Below are 24,777 nucleotides of genomic sequence, written 5' to 3'. Positions count from 1 at the left end.
GAGTAGATAACTGAAAAAATAACAGTTTGCTAACAAACTGCAACGGGCAAAAATAAAAAACAAACACAAAATTGGTAAATCCCATGGACTGCCCCCAGAACAAAAAGAGACCAGCAACACACACACACACACACACACACACACACACACACACACACACACATATCAGCCAAGATGCTGCTCTGCAGTCATCAGTCAGAATGTGTGGCTTGAAGGACAAAGGGAAAGGGTCTCAGTCTTCCCCCCACCACCCTGCTCTGCCTTTTGGACAACTAGAGCTCCAACTGGTATTCATTCTCTGGGTCAAGGGGCTAGAACGTGCAGAAGGACATCGCCTTCCTTGCAGCAAGAGATGACAGGGCAGGCAAGGCATGGTGGCTGGGCTGGGACAAGTCATGGTTGTCTGTCCTCAGCCAGGACAGACAGATGACCTTTTGCAGCCTAGCATCCCTGCCTGAGCATCCTCTGATGACATTCACATGTCCATACTTAAGCTTTCCTGATCCTCTGGACTCAATACAGCTGAGTACATAGAAGTACATCCGAATATCCCCATTCCAGTTTGACAAATTTGGTTGAAGCTGATTAACATGTTCAAAAGTATTATGGGAAGGGATTGACTGGCAGCCCCCTTACACAGAGTTTTTTTCCCTAGTGTTGGGGGTTAGGTTTTCTTTTCCTTTTCTTTGGGGAATTTTCCTCTATTTCTTGTCCTAGAGATGGTGAATGGACCTCGATTTAAAAGACAAAAGATGTAGCCAGGGCCTTGGCACATCTTTGGAATTGTTCTGGGAGAGGGGGAGAAACAGTGTGGTGGTTTCTTGCCTTGGGTTGGGTCTGTTTTGTTGTTGTTGCTGCTGTCATTGATATTTGTCTGCCTTGTTATAAATATAAATATAATTATAAATATAAATATAAATATAAATATAAATATAAATATAAATATAAATATGTATTAGTAAAGAACTGTTATTCCTTTTCCCTTATTTTTTGCCTGAAAGCCCTATAATTTCAAAGTTATAATAATTAGGAGGGGATCATATTTTCCATTTCAGGAAGGTTCCCACCTTCTTAGGCAGACATTTGTCTTTTAAACCAGGACACCTAGTTAGCCAGGCTGAAAATTAACAATACAATCCAAAAGTGGTTAGGTGGAACAGGCAGGAGGTGCAGGGTCTGTAACTTAAGGGGGTTAATACCTTGGAAGTCCTGAAATTAAGACAAGATCTTGGAGCAACCTGGTTTACTGGAAGGTGTCTCTGCCCATGGAAAGGGGTTGGAATGAGATGAGCTTTAAGGTCCTGGCCAACTCAAACCATTCTGCAATTCTGTGATTTCCAAGGAAAGTTTACCCCTTTGCAGAGGGCTTTTATCAGCTCTGGTAGGATAGTGGTAGGATAGATCCTGGTTTGCATTGGAGTTTTAAGGATCTAAACATTGTCTTGGCCTATGTCTGAGCACAAGCCCCAAATTAGCAGCCCCTTTAGGGTTTCTCCTTCTCCATTCTAAGGTGAATGGTGAGCTTTAGAGAGAAATTGAAATGGCCTGGAAGATTGTTGGTGTTGTACTGGGAAGAACTACAAAAAACAAGAGAAAGAAGCTGTGGATGGGAAGCGGAATGTGTCCAGAAGATACTGATTCACACTTTCAACTGATTGGGGCTTTTTCTACCAGAAGCTGCATCTCTGTCCAAAAGAAATGAGAGGTGGCATTATTTTTTGCCCTGTAATTCAGGAATCCACTATCAGTTAACAAAGGGAAGCCATAGCTCACAATATATCGGATAAACTGCATTCCTTTCTCTGCTTGAGTTTACATCTTAGTTGGTATTGTGTTAATTAGTTATCTGTTAGTCCTATTTATCTGTTAGTATAGAAATAACAAAACTGTTCTGTCTAATAGGTGCAATATGGGTGGCATCATACTGATCTCTACTTTAAGGCATGGCTAAGGGGTGTCCAGGACTGGCTGATTTTAATAGATCACATTTCATTTTAATTTCTCATGATGCGTCAAAAGGTTTCGGATGAGGTAAAAAAGGAGTTGCTGGGACACAGTTTCTATGTAAACCTGATTGGATGGAGGCAAAATCCTTTCCACAGAGACTTGGTTGCACAATGCAGGACTCGATTCCCATGTTATCATTGCTCTCCTGTTGGTTTAATTCCTGAATCTTTCTCCTTTTTGATCTTCAGAAATGAGTTCAGAGCCTGGATAGATGTCAAACCCGTGAAAGCGATAAAAGCAAAGCCCCAGTACAAGCCACCAGAGGAGAAAATGACCCATGAAACCAGCTACAGTGCTCAGTTCAAGGGGGAAACCAGTAAGCCTTCTCCAGCTGATAACAAATACCTGGAACGCAGAAGGATACGCACTCTCTACAGCGAACCTTACAAAGAACCTCCAAAGGTGAGAAACACGGCAGAAGGGACCCAGGGCAATGCCTGCTTCTGGTGGGACATGTCCAACACAGTGAGGCTGGGCTGGACACTGCTTGCTGTCACTCCCCTTGTGTGGTATCCTCATTCCAACCAACAGGTGCATCTCAGGATCCACCTTGGAGATGGTGGTGAATAAAAAATTAAACGCATCCTGGCCACGTGCACTGCCAGCCCAGAAAGCCAGCAGGGTCCTGGGTTGATCCCACAGCATGGACAGGGATGTCAGGGAGGGGATTCTGCCCCCCTGTTCCATTCTGCCCCTCTGCTCTGTGAGACCCCCACCTGCAGTGCTGCCTCCAGCTCTGGGGTCCTCAGCACGGGCAGGACATGGATCTGTTGGACTGAGTCCAGAAGAGACTACGGAGATGCTCCAAGAGATGGAGCACCTCTGTTTCGGAGACAGGCTGGGAGACCTGAGGATGTTTATCTTTGAGAAGAGAAGGCTCTGGCGAGACTTCAGAGCCCCTGTCAGTGCCTAACAAGGCTTCAGGAGAGCTAGAGAGGGACTTTGGACAAGGGCCTGGAGTTACAGGACAATGGAGAATGGCTTCCCAGGCAGGATTAGAAGGGATATTGGGAAGAAATTCTTGGCTGTGAGGATGGTGAGGCCCTGTGGCTGCCCCATGCCTGGAAGTGTCCAGTGCCAGATTTGAGGGGGCTTGGAGCAACCAGGTCTAGTTGATCTAGAAGATGTCCCAGCCCATACAGGGGGTAGGGAATGAGATGTTCTTTAAGGACTCTTCCAACCCACACTGTTCTATAATTCTATGGGCTCTAGGACAGCTTGAGGCACTTTGGAGACAATAATGCCCTATGCCAAACTGTAAAGAAGTGAGGGTAGGGCCAAGATGAAGAGGTTTTTCTGTTGTCATTTCCTATGTGATTATCCAGACAGCTTTTTCTTCCTCCCTTCAATATTTTAGGAGCCCCACCTTACTTATGCCAGGAGCCAGATGTCTGTCATTAATTCAGATAATTCCACAGATTCTGACAGTATGCACTTCTGGCTTTTATCAGATTGAGAACATGTGTTGAGGAGGACCTGAGCTGAAATGTCTTCCAGCCTTGTTTTCTAGGACCAGCAGAGGATCTGCATATAGAAGGAGTGAGTCTATGAAGTTTTAAATGGAGGACCATAAGTTGTTCCCTAAGTTGATGAGTGCTTAGATCTGTGAGGATTGAGAGGGATTGCAGGGCAAGCATGTAAGAGAGGAAAGCTTCTGCTCTCCCTCAATTTTTGTGACTGTCCTTCCTATTTTGGTGGTGTAGAAACAAGACATTGTTGTGGAATTTGCTCATGTGTCTATTTGTGTTCTGCACCCCAGGTATCCCAAAGTAATTTTTCTCCATTTTGGGAAACTGTTAAGGACAAACAGAGGAGTCCCCTCCTGCAAGAAAGATGGAGACTTACAGCAGCCTCTTTGTCCTGAGCATCATTTCTCTGTTTCCAGCCCAGAGAGAGACAATCCTCTGTGGGTTTGCAAAACCCTTTCTGAAGTCAGAGAAAGATGCAGAAATTGATAAAATTGCTGATAATATTCCCTCTCCTATTTACCCTGCTCTATCCTGATCTAGATAAAATGGGCTCTGCTGGCTCCAGGGGCAGTGACTTCAGGGCATCCTGAAAGGAGCTGTCCATTTGCAACTCAGCTTAAGCTCAGCTGCTCCCCTGCCTCTGTGGCAGGGCAGTGATGAGCAGATAAGTAACAGTTGTGCTGTTTCAGATCTAAATCCTGTTTTCCACTTTTCCTTGTGTCTGTCCTTCTCTCTCCCTCTCTCTCTCTTTCTCCATCTCTGTGTTGTTGTTTTGCCTGTCGCCCTTCATGCAGGTGGAAAAGCCTAGCATAAAGCCTTCCAAACCAAAAAAGACCACAACAAGCCATAAACCTCTGAAAAAGGCCAAAGACAAGCAGATTGCATCTGGCCGGGCTGCCAAGAAAAAGAGCGCCGAGACCTCCAACACTGCAAAGCCAGAGGATAAGGAGAAAAGTAAAGAGATGAACAATAAACTGGCTGAGGCAAAAGAGTAAATGTCACTGCACTTTCCTTTCTTTCTCATTTTTTCCCCTTTTCTTTCTTCCTTCCTTCCTTTTTTCCCCTCCTTTGATTAAATAAAGGCCACAAAATTAATTAGAGGCTTCTAATCTGCTTTTTGTTCTGATTGTATTAGAAGCTTTTCTGTTTTATTTCCAAGGAGGATTAGGAAATCCTTGTTTCTGAGGTCAGGTTCTGCTTTGCCTGCACAACACGGCTCTGCACAGAGTGAGGGATGTGAGGAGGCATAAGCAGGGTCCTAAGAGATTAAGGTGATGGGTCAACAGTGATTACATCTAACAGCTTGTCCCTTTCCTCAGGCTTGGTTCTTCACTGCTTTGAGAGCATGGAAGTGCCCACTGAGCCACGGAGGGGCTGTGCTCTCATCCCATGAGGCCCTTTTGGGTTGGCCATAGTTGTGTCATCTCCCACTGGTGTCAGCAGGTAAAGGGGTTTGGAGGCAGAGAGGATCAGTTCATTCATGGTGCCATGGATATGCTGTAAATCCACCAAAATCAATGGTACGGCCAAGAATGTTTTCCCCTAGCGACACTGATGGGAATTTTGCTCCAGGAAGCAACAGGAAAGGAGATCCCATGGAAGCAAAGGGCCAAATCCTCCCCAAGGGTAGCTGGGAGTATGTCTAGCTGCATCAAGGCAACTTCACTCATCAACAGCACTTGAAGTCCTTGATTAAAAAAATAAAAATTTGGTGAGGAAAGGTGCAGTGAGCAGTGAAAACTTTCCAAGCACATGGTAGGTTAGGCTAGGTTATCAGCAGGTTGTTCTTCCCTATTGTTTCCCTTAAGTTATTGATCTTGTTAATTATTCCTGTTTTGTTTTGAATCTTGGTCTGCTTTCTTCACTTCTGGGATGCCAACAGGCAGAGCTAGGTTTCAAAAAGGGGTTTAGTTTGCAGATGTGACCTTCCAAGGTGTAGAAAGAAATGTGTCACCAAGGTTGGCTAGAGCTGTCAGCCCCCATTGTGTTTATTCTTCCAGCTGTTTATGTTCATGTTGGCTCATGAGTATCTCAAGAGGGCCATAAAAAAGTTGCTGGGATCCCTAGACTCCCTCCAGACAAGATCTCAGGGTTTCAATCATATATGCTGTGCTCTTACTCTAGGAAATCCCCACGACCAGTTTGGAAGCCCTAAACACAGCAGGACCATTTGTCAGAAAGTATGAACTGGCCCAAGAGAATGGCATTGCATGCCACAAAATCCGGGTCACTGGATCAGTGAGAGGGTTGTGGTCCCAATCCAAATTTATGTGCCTAACTTCTGGATTGGGTCCTAAATACATAAGAATTAATCTTTATCCCACCAAACAGAGCTATTAAACTCTCCCACAGCAGAGTGGCTGCAAGTTAAGATGCAGGGTTCTTGTTGCTTATTTTTGCAGCTCCAAATTTTCTCTACTAATATGAAGTCCAGCTTGAAACATCCAGTGGACAATTGGGAAGCATGAAGACAGAGATAGGAAGTAGAGTAGGGAGGTGGTGTGTTGCTGTAGAGGTGGTGGAATAAAGAAAGTGTTACTGCTAGGGGTATTTTAGAGATATGAAACTATCTAGCAGAAAAATGGATGGGTTGGGAGGGTGAGGAGTCCTGGTTTTGGGGTTTCATCCCATTAGGATTGGGTCTTTTGAAAACATAAATGAGTGGTGGGCTACAAGGTTGGGCAAAAGTTTCCAGTGAGGAGGAAAGCTCTGTGATATACAGATAGTGACATTTGCTGGCCTTAGTAATGAATAAATGCCAAGTTCAGTGTATCATGTGATGTGTCCTGTTTGCCTTGCGCTAACAGCCTAACCTTCGAGTATCAGTAAATGTAGTGTTCTGAATTCCGTGGTGTAATTCCAAGCTTAGCTGTGTTAGAACTGTGTGCTATGAGCTAGTCAGGTTGTGTATGTGGAAAATATATATTCATATATAGAAATATATATATATATTTAAACCTCCGCTGTTTAGGAGGAAACCAGGGAAAATCCTCCAGGAAGTAAAACTGTGGAAATCTTTGTGAATGTAGTGCTTTTTAAATTTTTTTTTTATGTGCATGCCTCATGGAGATGCTGACCTATCCATATTGATCATTGCTTTTCTGAGTGCTCAGAAGCCCCTGCAGCACTGCTCAGCTCTGTCTCCAGAGCAGCTCAGCAAAAGGCTTGTGTTGAGCTGGCAGAGAAGCATGCTGCTCACAGCTCTTCCTACCTGTCACATAAGGGACAACTTGCCAGGGAAGATGAGCTCCCAAGACTTGGTGTGATTCCTTGGCTTTTGAGATGCTTCATGCATCTTCAGACTCCTCAGTAACATCCTTTCCTACGGGATGTAGCACAAGCTATGAAGATGATATGTCACAACAGGCAGAACACATCAGGAAGGCACTACACAGTTCAAATAGCTCAACACACCAATCTTGCATTAGGACGGACCATGCAAAAAAATTCTTCCTATTACTTTTCAGCCCTAAGCTTCACATTTAAAGATATACCACACTTGCCACTGTTTCACCTGGAATTCGATGAGAATTTAACCCTTGACTTCAAGGTGAACTAAATTTTTCCCAAGGAACATCGCTAAGATGCTTAGACCACCTAATCCAGGCATCTCCATGGCTCTGGATGAACTGCTGGTCATCCAACTTGGGATGGTTTCTTCCTAATGAAGAGCATCCATCAGTGTTTGAAACATACACAGTGAGTGATCAGAATATAGCTTTATGTATCCATAATACATGAAATTTTTTTTATGGCAGGGGGCTTGGAACTAGAAGATCTTTAAGGTCCCTTCCTACTCAAGCCATTCCATGAGGTCACTACAAAGCTAGGTATGAAGTGTTAGCCAGTGGTTTTAATGCCCTCTCTAGTGAAGGAACTTGCAAGGACCATTGAGCTGCCTATTTTTGACACCTGTCTTTGGTGGGATGAATGGTCCTTGAAAGGTTTTCTTTGCAGAAAGAGCCTGGGAGACGGGTAAAGCCTGAGTACCATCCTCTCACTTCAGTAAAATAGGGATAGAAATCCTGGCTTGTGCTCCATGTGCACCATATCTGCAGCATGCATCCAAGCACACACACATATCCAAGCACACGGGCTGGCACTGTATTGAATACCAGGAACTACAGCAGAGGCAAGCCTCAGGGTGAAATCCTGCATTGCTGTACCTTCCACAGATTCTGCCCATCCAACCCACTCAGGTTTATCAGAAAGGAGACCAAATCTCTGCCATTTCAAATCCATTTTGGGCTCTGAACTTGTCAATCCCACTGAGAAACAGTGCTCTGCTGTTCTGTGTTTCCAGCTACCACAATGCTGATTCTGTTCCACTGCTGATTTGTAATATGTTTTACTTTTCTTGTAAAAAGAAAAAAAAAAAAAAGAAATGTTTTGCTTTTTACCCTGTGAGAGTTCCTGTGCTATTGCTTGCTTTCACATTTTCACTGTATTGTACTGTTACTCCTTTCTGCAAAATGGTGCTAATTGCTGACTGAGCTCCTGTTTCCTGACTGCTTTGCACACCAATCACCTGCTTCTTCATTTGCTGCACAGCGGTGCCAAATCCTGGTGCCCATGCATTCCACAAACTCCTGCCTCTTGGAGGCAGATAGGAAGTGTCTAATTAATATTTTGTGGCCTGGGTTTGGTTGCATATCACAAATTGTCTCTTGTAAACATGTTAAGCACACTTCCTTGTGGTGCTTTCTCATTGTTGGTATTCTGATGAAAGTCTCTCTCACACACACACACACACACACACACACACACACATATTAATGTACCGCCAATTGATTGTGATGTGCTTGTGATCTTTGCTTGCTCAAAGGGTTCCTTTTCCAATGATAAATAAATGCTGAAGACGAATACCACCTCCTTGATCTTGTTTTCTCAATCAGAAGCACAGTTAAGTGAAAGAAATGCCTGTCCATCCAAAATGAGTCATGTGTTGCTTAGAGGTGCCACTTCCATGCCTGCTGTAGGGACAGCTGGGCTGGCACAGTCTAAATCCCTTTAGGTGGCTGCTAACCTCAGACCAGTTTGGCATGAGCTGTAAGTGTTTGCAAATGCAAAGATGGACAGTGAAGTCGTATGGATGATGCAAGTTTTATTTTCTATATAAAATATCTTTGAGTAGAGGGTCTGTGCAGTGCCTTGCTCATGTCCACTTGTCCTGGCTCAGGAAGCAGAGACCAAATCCCAAGGAGAGGTGGAGGGAGGGTAGATGATGTTAATTACACTTTTTTGCAACTGTCTACAGCTTTTGTTTTCTCCCTAAACCAAACCTGAAAAACCTGGTCAACGGGAATTTGTCCCTTCCCTTGGCAGGGGATTGGAACTAATTGAGCTTTAATGTCCTTTGCAGACCAAACCTTTCTATTGTTCTGTGAAAAACATCTGAAAGGCCAATGAGAGGGTTGAAGGGGCTATAAATCCTCTTTGGAAGAGGTGGAAAGTTCTGGGGTTGAGCACTTTCAGTGCACTGCAAACCCAGCCAAACTTGTTGAGCAAGTGCTTGGCACAGTATGTAGAAATGCAAAGCAGAGATTTTATATTAATGAAATCAGTGGCTATCTGGAGAAAATGGCACTTGAGAAGAAAGCAGGACTGAGGGCGCAATTTTATTTTAAATTGTGAACTCTAATCTTAGCTTAATCCCTTTTTTTTCTTTTAATTAGTCATAATTCCAAGTTTTAATCATGTTTTCTCCTTTAATGTATATCCCCACCAACCTGAAGAAAATTACTGAATTTTTGAGCAAACAGGTGTAGTGGAAGATGTCTCTTCCCAGGGTAGGGAGTTTGGAACAAGATGGTTTTTAAAGTCCCTTCCAATCCAAACCATTCCATGATTTTGTAGTTTTGAAACCTCTCCTCCATCTCCTTCTCCTCTCTGTTGACATCCATGGGCCACCAAAATTTTCTGCCTTCCTGTTGCTATGGGTGCTATTTCTCATCCCTGCCTAGTTTTGCAAATCACTTTCTGAATTTATTCCATTTTTGACCACAAGCTAGTAACTGTGCTGCTTTCTGATGTCCTCTGTATCACCCTGCCTTCCCTCTCCCTTCCCCACCAGTTTCATCCATTCATCAATCACACCTATCTATATGATCTTTGGAGTGTTCCAGCTGGACTGTAGGTTGCAGAATTTATCATTTAACTCTCTACAGCTGGTAGCAAAGAAAATGCTCATTTCTAAAAGATTGGTTATTCTTGGGGCTTATCTGTGACAATCCATGATGGGCAACAAAGTGTTTCTCCCATGACACAAAGGTACAGGATCTTTTCCATGCTGCAGTCTTCATAGGGAATCCATCTGCTCCCTGCAGCTGCCCAAAAGGAGTGCTGGAAAACACACCTTGGCTGCCCTGTTGATCTCTGAACTCACTCAGCCTTGCAAAGCCCAAATGCAGGGAGGGGCAGGATGCTTCCAAGGGAACAGTAGGACTTATTGGGCTGATGGAAAGCCTGGACTCCCTGGTCTTTAACCATCACTATCTGAACCCACTGGTGCTGACTGACTCCTTAATCTTCACCAGATCACTGGTGACTGGCACTGCCCACCTCTTTCGAAGGGCTGTGCTGGAGGGCTTCAGTGAAAATGAAGTGCTTTGTCCTATAAGGGCATTTAGTGTGGAGGTGTGGAGGCACTGGCTGGAGGAGAAATAGTCTTATCTGTCTGTGTTGGCATCTGGGTGAAATGAAAAAGGAGGGGAGACAATAAATTGAATTTTGAAAGTTGAGTCTCCCTCTCAAATACTTAACCACAGAGCATCTTAGAGGCCTTTTTCCAACCTAAATCTGTGATCTGGGAGTGATCAGGGGCTTTGCAGAGGTGTTGCTTTGACTGCCATGAGCAGTCTCATGAGGAGTTGCCTCCCTCCTTGCAATTTTACTGAGCTGCTTTTAAATACATTGTGTCCACCCATCTAGGAACCTGGTGCATGGGTGGCTGAAGTTTTTCCTTGACACTCTTCATCCTTCCACTCCAGCTTGGGCACAAAACTAAACTCCCTCTGAAAACCTAAGCCCAATGATTAAAACATAATTTTTACATCCCTGACTGGTAAAAGGATGTTTCATCAGCTGACATATCAGCCCTTGTACAAATGCAGCCTCTTGTGTCATGATATTCTTTTGATTTAGGGTTTAATTAGAAATGTGCCAGTGCAGGAGAGAAAAAGACTTTTTAACAAGGTGCTTGTGACACAGCTTGTACCTCCCAACATCCAAGAATAATCACCATCCCCAACAGTGACATCATATCAAGAAGAGGAGCCATACAAGAAGGAGAAATTCCCTGGTATAAACATGATGATACGGATGTGCTCAGCTCTAAGAACAGTATCTTTTCCACATTTGGAAAATACTGTGTTCAGACATGGGCTTCTGCTCTGCCTTGTTCCAGCAGTTTCATGGTAAGTTTGATTCAGCTGGGGAATTGGCACCTCACTTCCATTTTCCCTTATTCACCTGAGCTTTCTGGGTTGGGAGCAATTCCACTAATGCCACTGGGTCTGCTTCCAAGCTCAGGGTTGTGTGATGAGAGGTAACACGGCTCTGAGTACTTTGGGACTGGCGGTCTATCATTTACTCTGAATTGCTTGTAAACACTCTTAATTTCTGTTGCAGGGTGCCTTGGGAACAGCTCCCTAATCCTGACTGGCATGGGGAGGACAAGTGAGGCAAGAATGAAAGAAAATCCTACTAATGGATTGAAGGCATCTTTATGCTTTCTAAAATACCAGCTCTCCCTTCAGGCAGTCTACTCCGTGGAAGCCAATGACAAGGCTCAGCCACCAGAGAAATGATGGATGGTAGTGATGTGTGAGAGCCATGACTGCTTTCAATGTGTTCATTGGTGTGAGAGGTGGGAAAGAGAAAGCATTTCTGAACCCTCCTTGTTGTCCTCTGCCCACCCCAACCTAGCCTGTGGCATGCAACTACCCCAAGCCCCGAACTAATGTTCCCATATCTTCTTGGAGACACATACTGCTGTGTCCTCGCTAGCTCTGAAAGAGGTCTGGAGGACTGGGTCACAGCAAAGAGTGAGGAGCACCCTGCATGGCACGTGGTGGAGGGGATCTCACCACATGACAGGTGGCAGATGGGTCTGTTCTCATCAGTTAACAACACACATAAGCATTTGATGGCTCCAGTACCAGATGGTCAAGGCAGGGAAATCCTGAGAGCAACCCCTGGCCATTGCACTGACGTGCTCCTTGGTCTGGTTCAGGATTTAGTACCCAACTGAAGACAAGTTCAGCTTGGCCACCTTGTTTGGACCCAAGAGATTTGCCCACAGAAGCTGTGGCTGCCCCATCCCTGGAAGTGTTCAAGGAGAGGTTGTGCTGGAACAATCTGGTCTAGTGGAAGGTGTCTCTGTTTATGACAGGGGGGTTGGAACAAGAGGATCTTGAAGATCCTTCCCACCCAAATAATTCTGTGATCCTGTGATTTTTCAGCAGAGACACATCTCCCCAGTGTACCCTGAATTTAATGAAACAGACAGTGCTTTGGAGCCACAGGACAGTGAATGTCTCTGTGCCCCTTGCCCCTGCTCTCCCCACTCCTCAAGGTTCATTGCTGATCAGAGATCTCTCTCCCTTGGCTCCTTCTCCTACAGTCTGCAATGCCCTCACCTCCCTATCTGACCCCATTTCCCTGCCACACAACCATTCCTTCTTGCCTTCACAACAATTTTCCCTCCATCCCCTCTGCCAGCTTTTCTGTGTCTGTCCCACAGCTGCTTCTCCAATCCTTTGCTTTCTCCCACTTCTCCCCCTCCAACACCTTTCCCCTCCACATCACCCCAAATACCCAGCTCCACCAAGGACCTTCTCCTTCCCATCCTTCTCAATTACTGTCTCATGTCCTGTGTCTCTTGGACTGTAAGCCTTTTTCTTTGCCTGTACTGTGTGATATCACTCATGATACTGCTTGAATAAAGGATACCTCACCTACTGACGGCCCCTTCTCTCTCCCTCTGTTCTTGGTGTGACTTCACTAGATGTGTCTCCAAGTGCCTTGTGTGTCTGTCCTGGTGGCCAGTCAAGCAGTCAGTCTTGCTTCCACAAATCTGTCTGTCTTTTAGGATGACACTGCTCGTGCTTTTTTCCCCTGGTACCTTTGGTTTGTTTTTTTTTTGTTTGTTTGTTTGTTGTTTTTGGTTTTGTTTTTGGTTTTGTTTTTTTTTTTTACAGCCACAGGGACAAGCTTTGTTGTCAGTGTAGGAGCCTGGCACATTCAGAGCTGCAGGATCTTCTGTCCTTTGCCATTCTGGTGCATCTGATAAAGAGGTTGGCTTTTCTCCAGCTTCCTGCAGAGATGTCCTGTGCTGCCAGGTGGCTCAACAAATGCAGCAGCCAAGGAGAATGAAGGAAAAATCTTGCAGCCCAGAGCAGAAGCAGCTGATGGTAAAGGAGCAGTATTCTCCTATAACAAGAAGCAGCAGGCAGAGATGTGTCAGTGGAAATCCAAGAAGATACATCTCTCAGGGGAATCAGCAAAAGCTGGCTTAGCATGTTTCAGAGATGGATGCCCAGGAGGCTTCTTGTGGCTCAGAAGGTGCCCTGGACATCTGATTCCTTCACCCCAAAGGAGGACCAGACTGTCCATGGTCCCTTCTACCTGTGAGTACATCAAGGACCCAGTTGTGACTCAGTCTCAGATGGCTCCTTGCTGCCTCCTTGTCCTAATTTATTGCCTCAAAGCACTGGTTTGGTCAGTGCTGGTTGGTCCACATGGAGATGGTGCTTCTTCCCAGGTGCTCCTTACAAGCATGAAAAGTTGCAGGAGCAGCTCGGTTCCTCTACCCTTACAGTGACCCTCACTGCCTGTGGTGTGACATCAGCCTGCCAGAAAGCAAAGGAGACTCCTGGTCCTGCTGAGTGAGCTCAGAGCATGGTGACCAGTCAGGTTTCATGGGCCATCTGCAGAAGCAGGGTCTGAGGACCTAACAAGAGGCAAAACTGAAGGAGATTGTTGGATATGGATGGGAGAGGGATGAAGCAGTGCTCAGTCCTCTGGCTTCCTTCAGTGCCTGTTCCTGCCCTGTCCTGCCTGCAAGAGAAGACAGAAGAGATGAAATGTGTGGGGAGCTCAAATCCTCAGTGAGGAACCTGGAAATGCCATCTGGGACAAGCAAGACTTGCAGCTGGGTTGTGCCTAACATCTCTAGGCTGCTGGTATTTTGGTGTAGGTGCTGGAAAGAGGCATTGGGAGAGAGGATCAATCCCTTGATGCAGATGATATCCTGCATCCTTTCCTATGTGCCACAATGTCTTACTTCCACCTGCCTTGCTTCCACAGTGCTGCAGCCTCCTCCTCCAAGCTGTAGATTCCACCAGTAAAAAAGCACTGAAAAAATCTCACCTGCGGTTTTAGGGGCTGACTAGTATTTAGGACATGATTCCTCCATGCTGTTCAGGTCCTCATCTGACTTGGATGTATGCAGAAGTCTTCTAAAATAGATTTCTGCTGGCAGAGCTCTGTAAGAGCTTGCCTGTCTGGTGCTTTGGTTTGGACTCCAAAGGGCTGAATTCCTTGTTGCTCATCCCCCATTTACATCAGGCCAGATTTCACAACCAGGCACTTTCTTCTTCAGACCTTGCTGGCCCCAAACAGTTGCACATTTCCAGGTCTCACACCTTTGTAAGGACAGCAACCCCTCTGCTTACTGAGGTATAGAGCGAGGCTGAAATTCTGCACTTCCCTGATACAATTCACAGGGATCCCTCTACTGCTTGACGTGCCTTTTCCAAAGAATGTGACGGAGACCTATTATAAAGTACCATGTTAAGACCATTTTTCAGGACAAAAATGTTTGTGTTTTTGCTGCTGTTTTGTAAAGACAACAAGCTTCAGTGCACAAAGGGCAATGCAGCATTCAGAAGACAGAAGTGACTTGTCATAACCTACTCATAAATAAACTGGGAATTGCATTTGCCCAGAAATCAATGAGTTTCTATCTTCTGAGGAACATGAACCTGCTAGTCTCCTCCTGGATAAGGGCACTAGCCAAAACATGGTTCTTCCACAGACAACAGCTGTCTCCTCACCTGAATTCTCTGGCAAGGAAAGGACAGATTTCTCATGTTTTTTCTTTAAAATATTCCTTCAGCACCGAAATTCTGTGCCTGAGGCTGTTTGCTGTTTCTGAGCCCCTCATGGAAGATTCCTGCTGCTTCTAGTTCTCTTAAAGGCAACTTTTAATTTTCTGTGTGCCTATTCAGACTCATAACAGCTCCCAAATAGCTAAATTGCTTTAAATTAAAGTAATTTTGCAGAAGAGAATATAAGTCATCAGCTCATTTTGATATGAGGCCACCAAAACATCAAGATTCATAGGGGAACGGGGGTGAGATGTGAGCAGATCCTCCACATCTCTGAGGAACATGATAATATGGCTGGAGCTGTCAGAGGCTAGTTTAATCCCAATAAATCCCAGCTCCATGTGGTTATACCAGGACCAACAGAGAGAAGATGGTCCTATGTGTGCTCATGGGGCTCATGAACACCCCTGGTTATTTCCAGACACCTTGTGCTGCCTTTGGGAAATTAACCCCTGCTGAATTTAATAGTATTTCTGCACCTCTCTCAGACATAATGGGAGGAGAAATCGGTCACCTCCAAATAATCTTTTCTACATTTCTCACTTTCTCACAAAACTAAACCAACAATTTGCTATCAGCAACCCTCATGAGGGCAAAAATCTCCAAACTCTTTCCTCGCGTGGCTTAAACAAAGATCATTTTATAAATGTTGCTGCATGTGTGTTGGGGCTTGTTATGATCTTTCAGTATCAGGCTTTCCTTTCAACTCTCTGATTTGCACACTGCCAGCTGGCTCTTCCCAAGGCTGGTACATGGGGCTAGACCTCACTACAGCCACAGTTGTTCTCTGCTGTGCATGCTCTGTTGTTTCTGAATACCAGCTCCAGGGGAAAACAATGCAATTACCTACCCCTCACACCCCTTCCAGTTTAAGACAGTTTTGGATGGACAATCACACAGTTGTTTATATTCACGCAAACAAAGAGGAAGCCTGGGGGTGAGATGGGACAGTCTCTCCTCTTCAGGCCTGAAATCCGTGGCTGAAGGATGCACACATTCATGGGAAAAAAGCCAGTAGATTAAAAGGAAGAACATACACTGCAGGCAGCAGCTTTTTGGCTGTCTCAACAGGGAAGGACCACCCCAATGCTGCTGAGGTGGAGGAATTCCCCTGGTGCTTCTAGCAAGGGCTCAGGAAAATGCTGGTTGGTTGAAAACAGTTCATGCTGCTTCAGGGAAAGATGATTTTTTGGTTTCAGCTATCTCCTCTGAAATGCAGGGTAGCAGCAAGAGCAGGGTTGGATACCAAGGAAGAGGTGGGATGGCTCTGGTGTTGACCCACCTGAATCGGGTTGAACCTGGATCAGCACTGGCACAGGACAACCTGAGATCATGCCCCGTAGTTCCTGCCTCCTCCCTCACTAAATGAGGTGTGAAGATGTGCTTGGTTTATGGAGTAGTTGCTGATGGCCTTCAAACTGCACATGCAGATGCCCTTGGGCACAATTTCCACTGGCAAGGATGTGCTGGCATCTCCCACCTTCTCCAGAGACCAGGCAGTGGGTCCTGTCCTAGCAGATCCCTGTGCATCAGCAGTACAGACCTGGTCTGCCCTGACAGTGGGCATCTTTCCAAAGAGAAGCTGCTCTGCACTTCCCTTCTAATCCTTTGATTTATGGTGCTGGGCTCACTTCATTCCCATAGAAACTTCTGGGCTGAAAGAACTCAGCAGATTTCCTACTAAACTCCCCAACTGCTTCTGGCCGCGAATATCTCTTCGCAGTAAGCAAAAAGGGCGAGGTGAGGGTGAGTATCTGAGAGAGAGCTGTCCTGTCAGGGCTCTTCACATGGTCCTGCCCCATGAGCTTCTCACAAAGAAATGGTTTTTCTCATGTCTGGGTTGGGCTGATTTCATAGACCAAGAAAATGGTAACCAGCCACTCCATGGTGTCAGCCCCTCCTTCCCTCCTCTAACCTGGAACAATTTCCTGCACAAAAATGATGCAAGACTGGGGGACAAATGGGGATCTCCACAGTCCCTTGATGCAACTACCATGTGAAGCTGCCCATTGTAAATCTTAGCAGGTTTCTTGTTCATCGTCAACTGCTTTCTGCACCATAGCAGAACCATTCCCATCCATGCATGTGTCTCCTCATCCCCGGAAATCCTCCTCCTCTTTCCTAATGAAGACTGATTCCCTTGTTCCCTACAGGTCTTTCCCATCCCTCCCTCTGTGCTTTCTCAAGACCCAGCCTTCCTTCCAACACATATCCAGAGCTTCTACTGGCAGCATCCACCCTAATTCCAGGGTGCCTTTGCTCTTTTGTGCTGCCATCCAAGGCTATCCAGGTGACCTCACCAGGCATCCAGCAACTCCTGGTGACTCCTGGGGGTATTGAAGAGAAAAAGGGTGCTCTCAGTTTGGGGCTAGTGTATGTTAGCTGGGCTTGCTTTCCTGCCAGCTGTTTTAACAGGTTCCAGGTGCTTCCTGAGCAGCACAAGAGTTCAGCTCCACTGTGACAGGGCTTTCACCACCCATCACAAGGGAAACAAACTGCTTCTTTGTGACACAATTTTATGGCAAGGTGTTTGTTCCACGCAGGTTATAATCAATTGGCAAGTATTTTTTGTAGCTGATGGTGGATATGATCCTGGTCACAGTTAAACCAAGGGCTGGTCAAAAAGTCCAGCCCAAGCTCTCACAGGTTTTGGGGACACCCATGGGTTTTGGACCAGTTCCTTGCAGGGAGCAGGACCACTCACCAGCCAACCTGAGGATGTACCAAATATGTGGTTGCTTGGGGAATGCTCTGCAGAGCCATTGGTCATGGGGCAAAGTCCAGCTCAGGGGTGGCATTTTGTTGTCATGGGCCAGCTGATTGCTCTGATACCTTTGCAATAATGCTCTTTCTCTGCTTCCAGGACCCCTGAAAAAAACACGGGTGCTACAGACCAAGAACCAAGTACCTTAGTGCAGGACCAACTCACATGAAGTCAGGAACTTTCGTCTGAACAGCAGCTGGAGCAAACGTGTAGTCCGCATGAAATGTGTTATTGTCTGGCTGGCAGAAAATAAAGCTGATGATGAAAGCTGAATGACAACTTCTGTTGTCTCTCAAGCACTTTGAAGTTATTGTGTGATGCAGTTAGCATGTCTGTGCCTTGATTTATGCATAGTAAAGTTACAGAAAAAAATGGGTCCAAGTCTCCCTTTATTCATAGATGGGAAGCAGTGCTCGTTTTAAAGGTCTCTATATTTTACATGGGCAACAAAGAGATAGATTAATATCCATAGCTTGTGGAGGCATCACACTGGATTTCAGAGATTATGCCAGAATCCTAGTTGACTGAAGCATCAACTCTCTTCAAAGATCCCTGGAAGAGTTAATGCACTATAAATTCTTACCACAGTCAGGAACTTGTGTTTGCATATTTCCAGGTGAGGCACACCTTGTGCAATATCTGGCAGATACCACTGTGCTGTAGCCACAAATATTTCAGATCTTCTGAGGATAGTAATATTCAACTGATTGCCAATTTGGGTATCACTTCAGACAAATCATAGAATGGTTCAGGTTGGAAAGGACCTTAAAAACCATCTCATTCCACCCCCTACCAAGAACAGGGACATACTCCGCTAGACTAGGTTGCTTCGAGCCCTGTCCAACCTGGCTTTGAACTCTTCCAGGCATGGGGTAGCCACAGCTTCTCAGTGCCAGGGTCTCACCACCCTCACAGCCAAGAATTTCTTCCCAATATCCCTTCCAATCCCTCCCTCTGGCAGTGGGAAGACATTCCCCTTTGTCTTGTCTCTCCAATCCTTTGTCCAAAGTCCCTCTCCAGCTCTCTCAGTCCCTTTAGGCACTGGCAGGGACTCCAGTTCTCCCCAGAGCCTTCTCTTGTCCAGTATGAACATCCCCAGTTCTCTCAGCCTGTCTCCATAACAGAGGTGCTCTATTCCTTGGAGCATTTCCATGGCCTCCTCTGGACTTGTTCCAACAGCTCCACGTCCTTCTAATGATGGACCCCAGAGCTGGAGGTAGAACTGCAGGTGGGGAGCTTTTGGACAAGGCAGAGTCTCCTCCCTCTCCAGCTGCCCACACTATAGGGATGTAGGCCAGCATCACCTCATTATCACCTTAAAATTTTCATTTTGCCACAAGCTGGAATATTTACAGTTTATTATGAAAAATAAATAATTTCTCCATTTCTAGTATTTCTCTCCCCCCCCTCTTGGTGTCAGCTGCTATCCTCAGACACGCGCTTCCTTCCACTTTTTGTTCCATTATCTTTTCTTTCCCTACATATTATGTTCCCCTCAGGTTCCTCCTACTCTCAAAAATAATCAAGTTACTAACTGCACTGCCCATCCCATGTATTATAGAAGATTGCAAGTCTTTGCAGCTGGGAGTTTCCCTGATTTTGTGAGCTGCTCATCTTGATCTTATCCTGAGGTATTACTGTAATACATGTAGTACAGGAATTATCCATGTAGTAGGAATTTTCCTCCCACCAACAAGCTTAATTCAGTGCTGCTGAATTTTGCATGCCTGCTTTTATCTGTGATGTAGGTGGCACATTCTTCCATCCCTGGCTGTGGTTTGTGTCAGCAGTGGTGTAAATGTGTAAGGCTGAGGGAGAGGAGGAAATCCCCCAAGCAAAAAAAAAGCGAAGGCTGAAATACGAGCAACACAGGAGACCAGAAATTAGAGCAACGAAAGAAAAGTAATATTTCACATTCAGAAATTAATGCAATGGATGCGGAGAGAAGCAAGGGGCCAAAGCTGTCCGTTCTTCCATCCAGCACCTGGGAAATAATACCAATCCAGGGAGCATATATCCCCTAGAGAAGAGGAAGAGCACTACTGGAAAATGAAGAAGAAAGTGCCTGGGACAGTGTTTCAGGCTGGATTTCACACTTTGTAGGCTCCAGGCCTCACAGCTTTGAGGGCATTTGCTGATTTTTCAGGGAACACCATTGCCCAGGGATAAGGAGATGTGTAAAATTCACATTGGAGATGCTTTACTCACCAGCAGCTCTGGCAGCATGGGCAGGGATTAAAGCTACAAAGCTCCTTATTTATGGGTTATTTCTTATTAATGAAGCAGTGACTGAAGTTGTTCAGTGGCTAAGGAGAGCTCCCAGACAGATCCATCAAAGACCAATGTAGAAGTGAGGGAGGATTCAATTAGGATTTGAAGCCAACAGCATCTGTGGGTGTAAAGTGACTAAAACTGCTGGGATTGTTCAATCTGTCCTTCTGATTTATGGGTTATGTTCTGCTGTGAGGGAAACCCTGGGGTGTTCCTTTTAACAGACTTCTCCCACGAAAGCAAGCACAAAGGAGCCAAACATTGCATCTGAGAATCGTTTATTGGTACAGACCGGTTTGCGGACAGAAAGTCAGAGAAGGGGAAAAAGCACGACCCAGAGAGAGAAAGGCAGACACGGACAGACAGAACGCTGCCGCCCGGATTTTGGGATGCACGGTCGGCATTCCAGCGGCAGGTGGAGCCGCGTGTTAGGGCTCAGCCCGTGTGTCAGAAGATGGGGTTATAACACCAAATCCGGCATAAATAAGCATTGAGGCATAAATGAGAATTCAATTGGTCCCTCTCAGTCCTGATAAGGTGAAAAATACCCAGAACTAGATTGATTCCTTGCTGATTTACCCGAGTCAAAGTCTGTGCAAATGGTGATTCAGAGGATCTGACAGACAAATGGATTGTGCGCAAAAGAGCTTTTACTTTACTTGTCGGGAGATCAGGGGTCCGCACTCCACCCTAAGTGCTGCTCCAACACTGAAAAATTTCAGTGGGTTTATATAAAAAATTTACCAAAAATACCATACATGCTTGCATTTCTTAGGTTAGTACTTATAAGCAAGCGATTAGAAAATCATTACACCGGGTTCCTGTAGTCATAGTTAGTGTCCGCGCACAATCCGCACAGCCTAAAACAAAGAATCGTCCTTACTGCCTCCTTGATTCCCTACTTGCTGCTCTGGGATACCAAATCCAAAACTTTTTGTCAAGTCACACTCACGTCAAGCTAGGTCTGCCACGCTTTCTTATACTAATTTATGCTAAGCACTTCTCTATACTTGATTACACTGATTTCTTCTGATTACGTATGCAAAACGAATTCATTATTGCGAAAGGGTTAAAAGAACTGTGCCTAGGCATTCTTAGGCAGGGCGAGGAAGACGCCCAGCCTTCATCAAAGGGACCACAGAGGAAGATGCGGAGGAGCCTTCCTCAGTGCGACAACCAGGGTGAGCTACACCCGCGCCTTGCTAATGATAATAGCCAGTTCTAAGAAATAGTTTGCCTGACGCCACTTTTTCTAAGGAAAACGATGAGTTCTGCAGGAGTATAACCATATATTGTGATGTGCTGTGTACTGCTGTGGGTATTAGGAGGAGATATCCCCCGGACACCCGGCGTGCGGAATAAAGTAAATGCCCTCTTCTTGGACTTTGTCTTGGAAATGTCTCTCTGACCGGTTTGGGGCAATTCAATTTCAATGGCACAAAATATCCAACAGTTCTTTTTAATGCCATGAATATCATGTTGAGTTTGGTTGGTTCCCTCCCCTCCACCAGAGATTCTTAGATGACTTACGCTCCCTTGTTTCCTCAACACTCTTTAAATCTTTATCTGAATTATTTAACCCCCATTCACTCCCCCCTTCCTCCACTGACTTTTATCTTTTGTTTCCTTTACCTTGATGTGTTTATTTTCTGCTCTGTCATTCTAGTCACTTCATTTCCCCTTCTATCCTTATTCATCTTTCATAATTTACCCCAACTTGCTCTGGCAAGGGGCAGGTTTTCCTACTGATGGAGTCAATTTTTGTGGCATATCTAGGTTACTGTCAGAACTTCTTTCCTGTGTAAAATGTCTTTCATTTTGTATGAATCTGCTTTAATAATTTATCCCACATCAAAGATGTATAATTAAATCACCATCTTGAAAATGGCTTTTCTGTGTTGAGGTAATGGAGCAGAGATGGGCTGGAAGGTATTACCCCCAGATAGTATTTTGGTGCAAAATAAGCCACAAGATTCAGGGGAAAGAGAAGGCTGGAACAGCTGAGAAGACACTAATGTTTGAAGTCTGGCTCAGAAGAGAAAGGACTGGACCCAACTTTACTTTGCCTTGTAGTAGAGAAGATAAAAAGCTTAAGAACAAAATTATCCCAGCCAAAACCAGTACAGATGTGAACCACTGAAATACTTTCACTGATGACTTTAGTCTCAGAGCTAAGCAGCACAGAGCTGAACCACTTTAAAGACCCAAAACACCTCTGCCATAAAATCTTACTCACTCATCTCAGGATTACAAAACCACTAAGGATTCTGTTACTTACCTTTCCTGAGCTGCACAGTTCCTCAAACTCGTCCAAAATGGATCACAAGATGTAAATGAGGTTTATAACCCTCATGAATTCATAGTGATGGGTGAGCTGCTGTAGTCCTGGTGATTTAGGGATACTTGTGAGACAAGGATGGTAGCTGTTTTATCTTTTATGGGATGGGTGTATTTGATCTGGCTCAGATGGAGTTCGTTTTCCCATAGAAGCCTTCACAGGGCTGTGTTTTGCATGGGTAGCTGGGAAGGTGTTGATAACACATCAGTGTTTTGGCTACTGCTGAGCAGTGCTATCTCTAACACTCCCCTTCCCCATTAAGGGACTGGGAGCGAGCGAGATCCTGGGGGGGGACAGAACCAGGCCAGTTGATCCAAATTAACCCAAGGGATATTCCACACTATGCTGTCAGCTCAGATATAAAAGCTAAGGGAGGGAGGAAGAACAGAGAGTTATTCTTATTAATTTGTTATTCTACAGTATTTGGCTTCCAGAGCAGCTGCTGTGGGTGCTGAAGTCCTGCTTCTGGGGAAGTGACTGAACATTGGATGTGGAGATTAAACTTTCTTCTCCTTTCCTTGTGTGGGCAAAAACCTTCACTTACTTTTTGCTTTAGTAAACTAGCTTATCTCAACCTACTAGTTGTTTTTTTTTTGCCTTATTTTCCCTCTCCTGTCCCGATGGGAAGGGGAGTGATAAATAAACCAGAGAAGGTTTTGATAGTAGTCATCTCATCCCTATAAACCAAAATATTTGGGAATCTCATTGGCTCTTTCTGAAAAGCTTCTAGACATCATCCACATTTTCTTAGGCCAAATTTTCCCTCTTGGTTTGTCGTCTCTCTGTTGTTCCTCTGTGCAGAGAAAAGACATGTCTTGAACAGTTCGTTGCTAAGCCAGAGAGGAAAAAAGGCAAATTGTTTGAATTCAGAAGGATGAATTTGTGTGAATGAGGTTAAAAATACATGAGTTGCAATCCTTAACTCTGAGTTCTTGAATCATCTGGTTAGATGTGGTTTGGATTTCATTTTACTGCTTGTACGAAGCAAGCTAAGAGTGCATCTGTGCAGAAGGAAGTTCCTTTTTGGAATGGCTCCTGAGCTGTTTTCAGCAGGGGGATCTGGGCAGCGCATGGGGACACAGGTGCTTCAGAAGCACCATGTGACTGAATGCAGGGTGATCTCTTTGGAGAAATTATCCTGCCACGTTTTAATCCTGACCAGCAGCTGCAGAATAGGGGGGTACCAGCTGGTGCCATCTCCAGTTCAAGGAGCTCTGTAAACAGCGCGATTGGAAATGAACCTTGCCTGAGGCAATATTTTAAACAGGCAATGGCCCTACTGGTGCCACAAACTATCTATCTATTTGGAGATGTGACATGGTTATTGGAACACAATCTAAATCACAAGAAATGTTCCCTTGGAGTACTTTTGTCCCTCTTCTTTATGGCGAAAGGCAATTTTGTAGCAAAGATCTCTTTTCTGCAAAGGTCTGGATTAGAAACAGAGACCAGGGAAGGCTGGCAAAAATGAAGTGGAAACAGAGAAGGATCTGGGGGTACTAGTGTGTCAAAATTGCACCTACCCCAGCTGTGTGTGCTGGGCTGATCCCACAGCATGGGCAGCAGGGAAGGGAGGATTCTGTCCATCTGTGGCAAGACCCCACATGCATTGCTGCCTCCAGCTCCAGGGTGCAACACCAGAAGGATGTGGAGCTGCAAGAGTGAGTCTAGAGAAGGCCACAGAGATGCTCTGATGGTGGAGTTCCTCTGCTATGGTCAGGATGAAAGAGCTGGGGTGTGCAGTCTGGAGAAGAGAAAGCTCCAGGGAGATCTTAGAGCCTCTTCCAGTGCATATATGGGCTCCAAAAGGGCTGGAGAGTGACTGTGGACAAGGGCCTGAACGAAGGAAACCCTGAGCTTTTTTATAGTCACATCTAAGCATGAAAGTCTGGAGTCACAGGCTCCTGCTATGTCTCTGGAGTGTCTGGTCACCCTGTGCCTTTAGTTACTCCGTGTTCCTGTCCCAGACCTCGACCTGCAGCTCACACTGCAGCTGCACACTGAGCTACCTGCACTGAATGTGTTCCTCGAGAGCCCTCACTTTAACTGACCACTGCTGCTAATATTCTGAAAGGGAAAAGGAGAAATTTCAGTATATTTAACCACTGTCCTTCCATACAACTTTATTTCAAATACCAAACATAACACAATTAAGGCTAACAAGGTTGTCTTATGAGATTGGAAATTATTATCAATATAAAATCACACAGGAATCTCGAGTCAGCTATTGATCAACTGCTTGATCATTCACTGCTTGTTAAAACACTGCAACTAGCATTCATCTCCACCCAGCTGGGTGCCTCCTAAAGAGGCACCTCTATCCCCGAAGACTTACACAGCTAATAAATTATGTTTGCTTTCAAATGACACCTCTGGCTGATTCAATTGACTGTGGAACCCCATACCTAGGTGCAATTTCCTCTAGTATGACTTTTACTGTTCCTCCTGTGTCAGCCCTTGTTGCTGGAAAGGCTTCTGCCCAGCCTGCCAGCTGTCTGCTATCACCAGAAAATTCTTGCACCCAGCATAGGTTGCATGTCCCAGAGTCCATTTGCAGTCTCTGAAAAGGGAGGCAGGACCATGGTTGCCATCCTAACTCTGAGCTCAATTTGATACTTGAGAACTCCTGGCAAGTTGGGAAGCAGTTTGTGATCCTTTCTGCGGCAACATAAATTCCTGGAGCTGTCCATAAGTTTTTAATTTGGTTAGCTATTGCCTCTGTGCCTCCAGGGGCTTGATTGTGAAACCATGTAGCCACAATGTGTGACTGAATATTTCTTTGGCAGAGCTGGCTTTCCCCTCATTTCAGTTTCTGGA

At 45.3% G+C, this 24,777-nt stretch overlaps 1 protein-coding gene across 1 annotated transcript in view; it reads left to right on the top strand.

The window, feature by feature from the left end:
* Positions 1–17,520, top strand: part of MAP6 (microtubule associated protein 6) — a 46,971-nt gene extending 29,451 nt beyond the window's left edge. Inside the window, exons 2-4 of the mRNA XM_062511718.1 lie at positions 2,196–2,409; positions 4,271–4,467; positions 17,451–17,520. Coding sequence (XP_062367702.1) covers positions 2,196–2,409; positions 4,271–4,467; positions 17,451–17,520 — 481 coding nt within the window. The remainder of the gene's footprint in view (positions 1–2,195; positions 2,410–4,270; positions 4,468–17,450) is intronic.
* Positions 17,521–24,777: the final 7,257 nt, after the last annotated feature.

The sequence above is a fragment of the Cinclus cinclus genome, chromosome 2 (assembly GCF_963662255.1).
Source record: "Cinclus cinclus chromosome 2, bCinCin1.1, whole genome shotgun sequence".
Classification (NCBI taxonomy): Eukaryota; Metazoa; Chordata; class Aves; order Passeriformes; family Cinclidae; genus Cinclus; species Cinclus cinclus.
The sequence above is the reverse complement of the archived record's forward strand: the minus strand, read 5'-3'. Positions and strand labels throughout refer to the sequence as shown.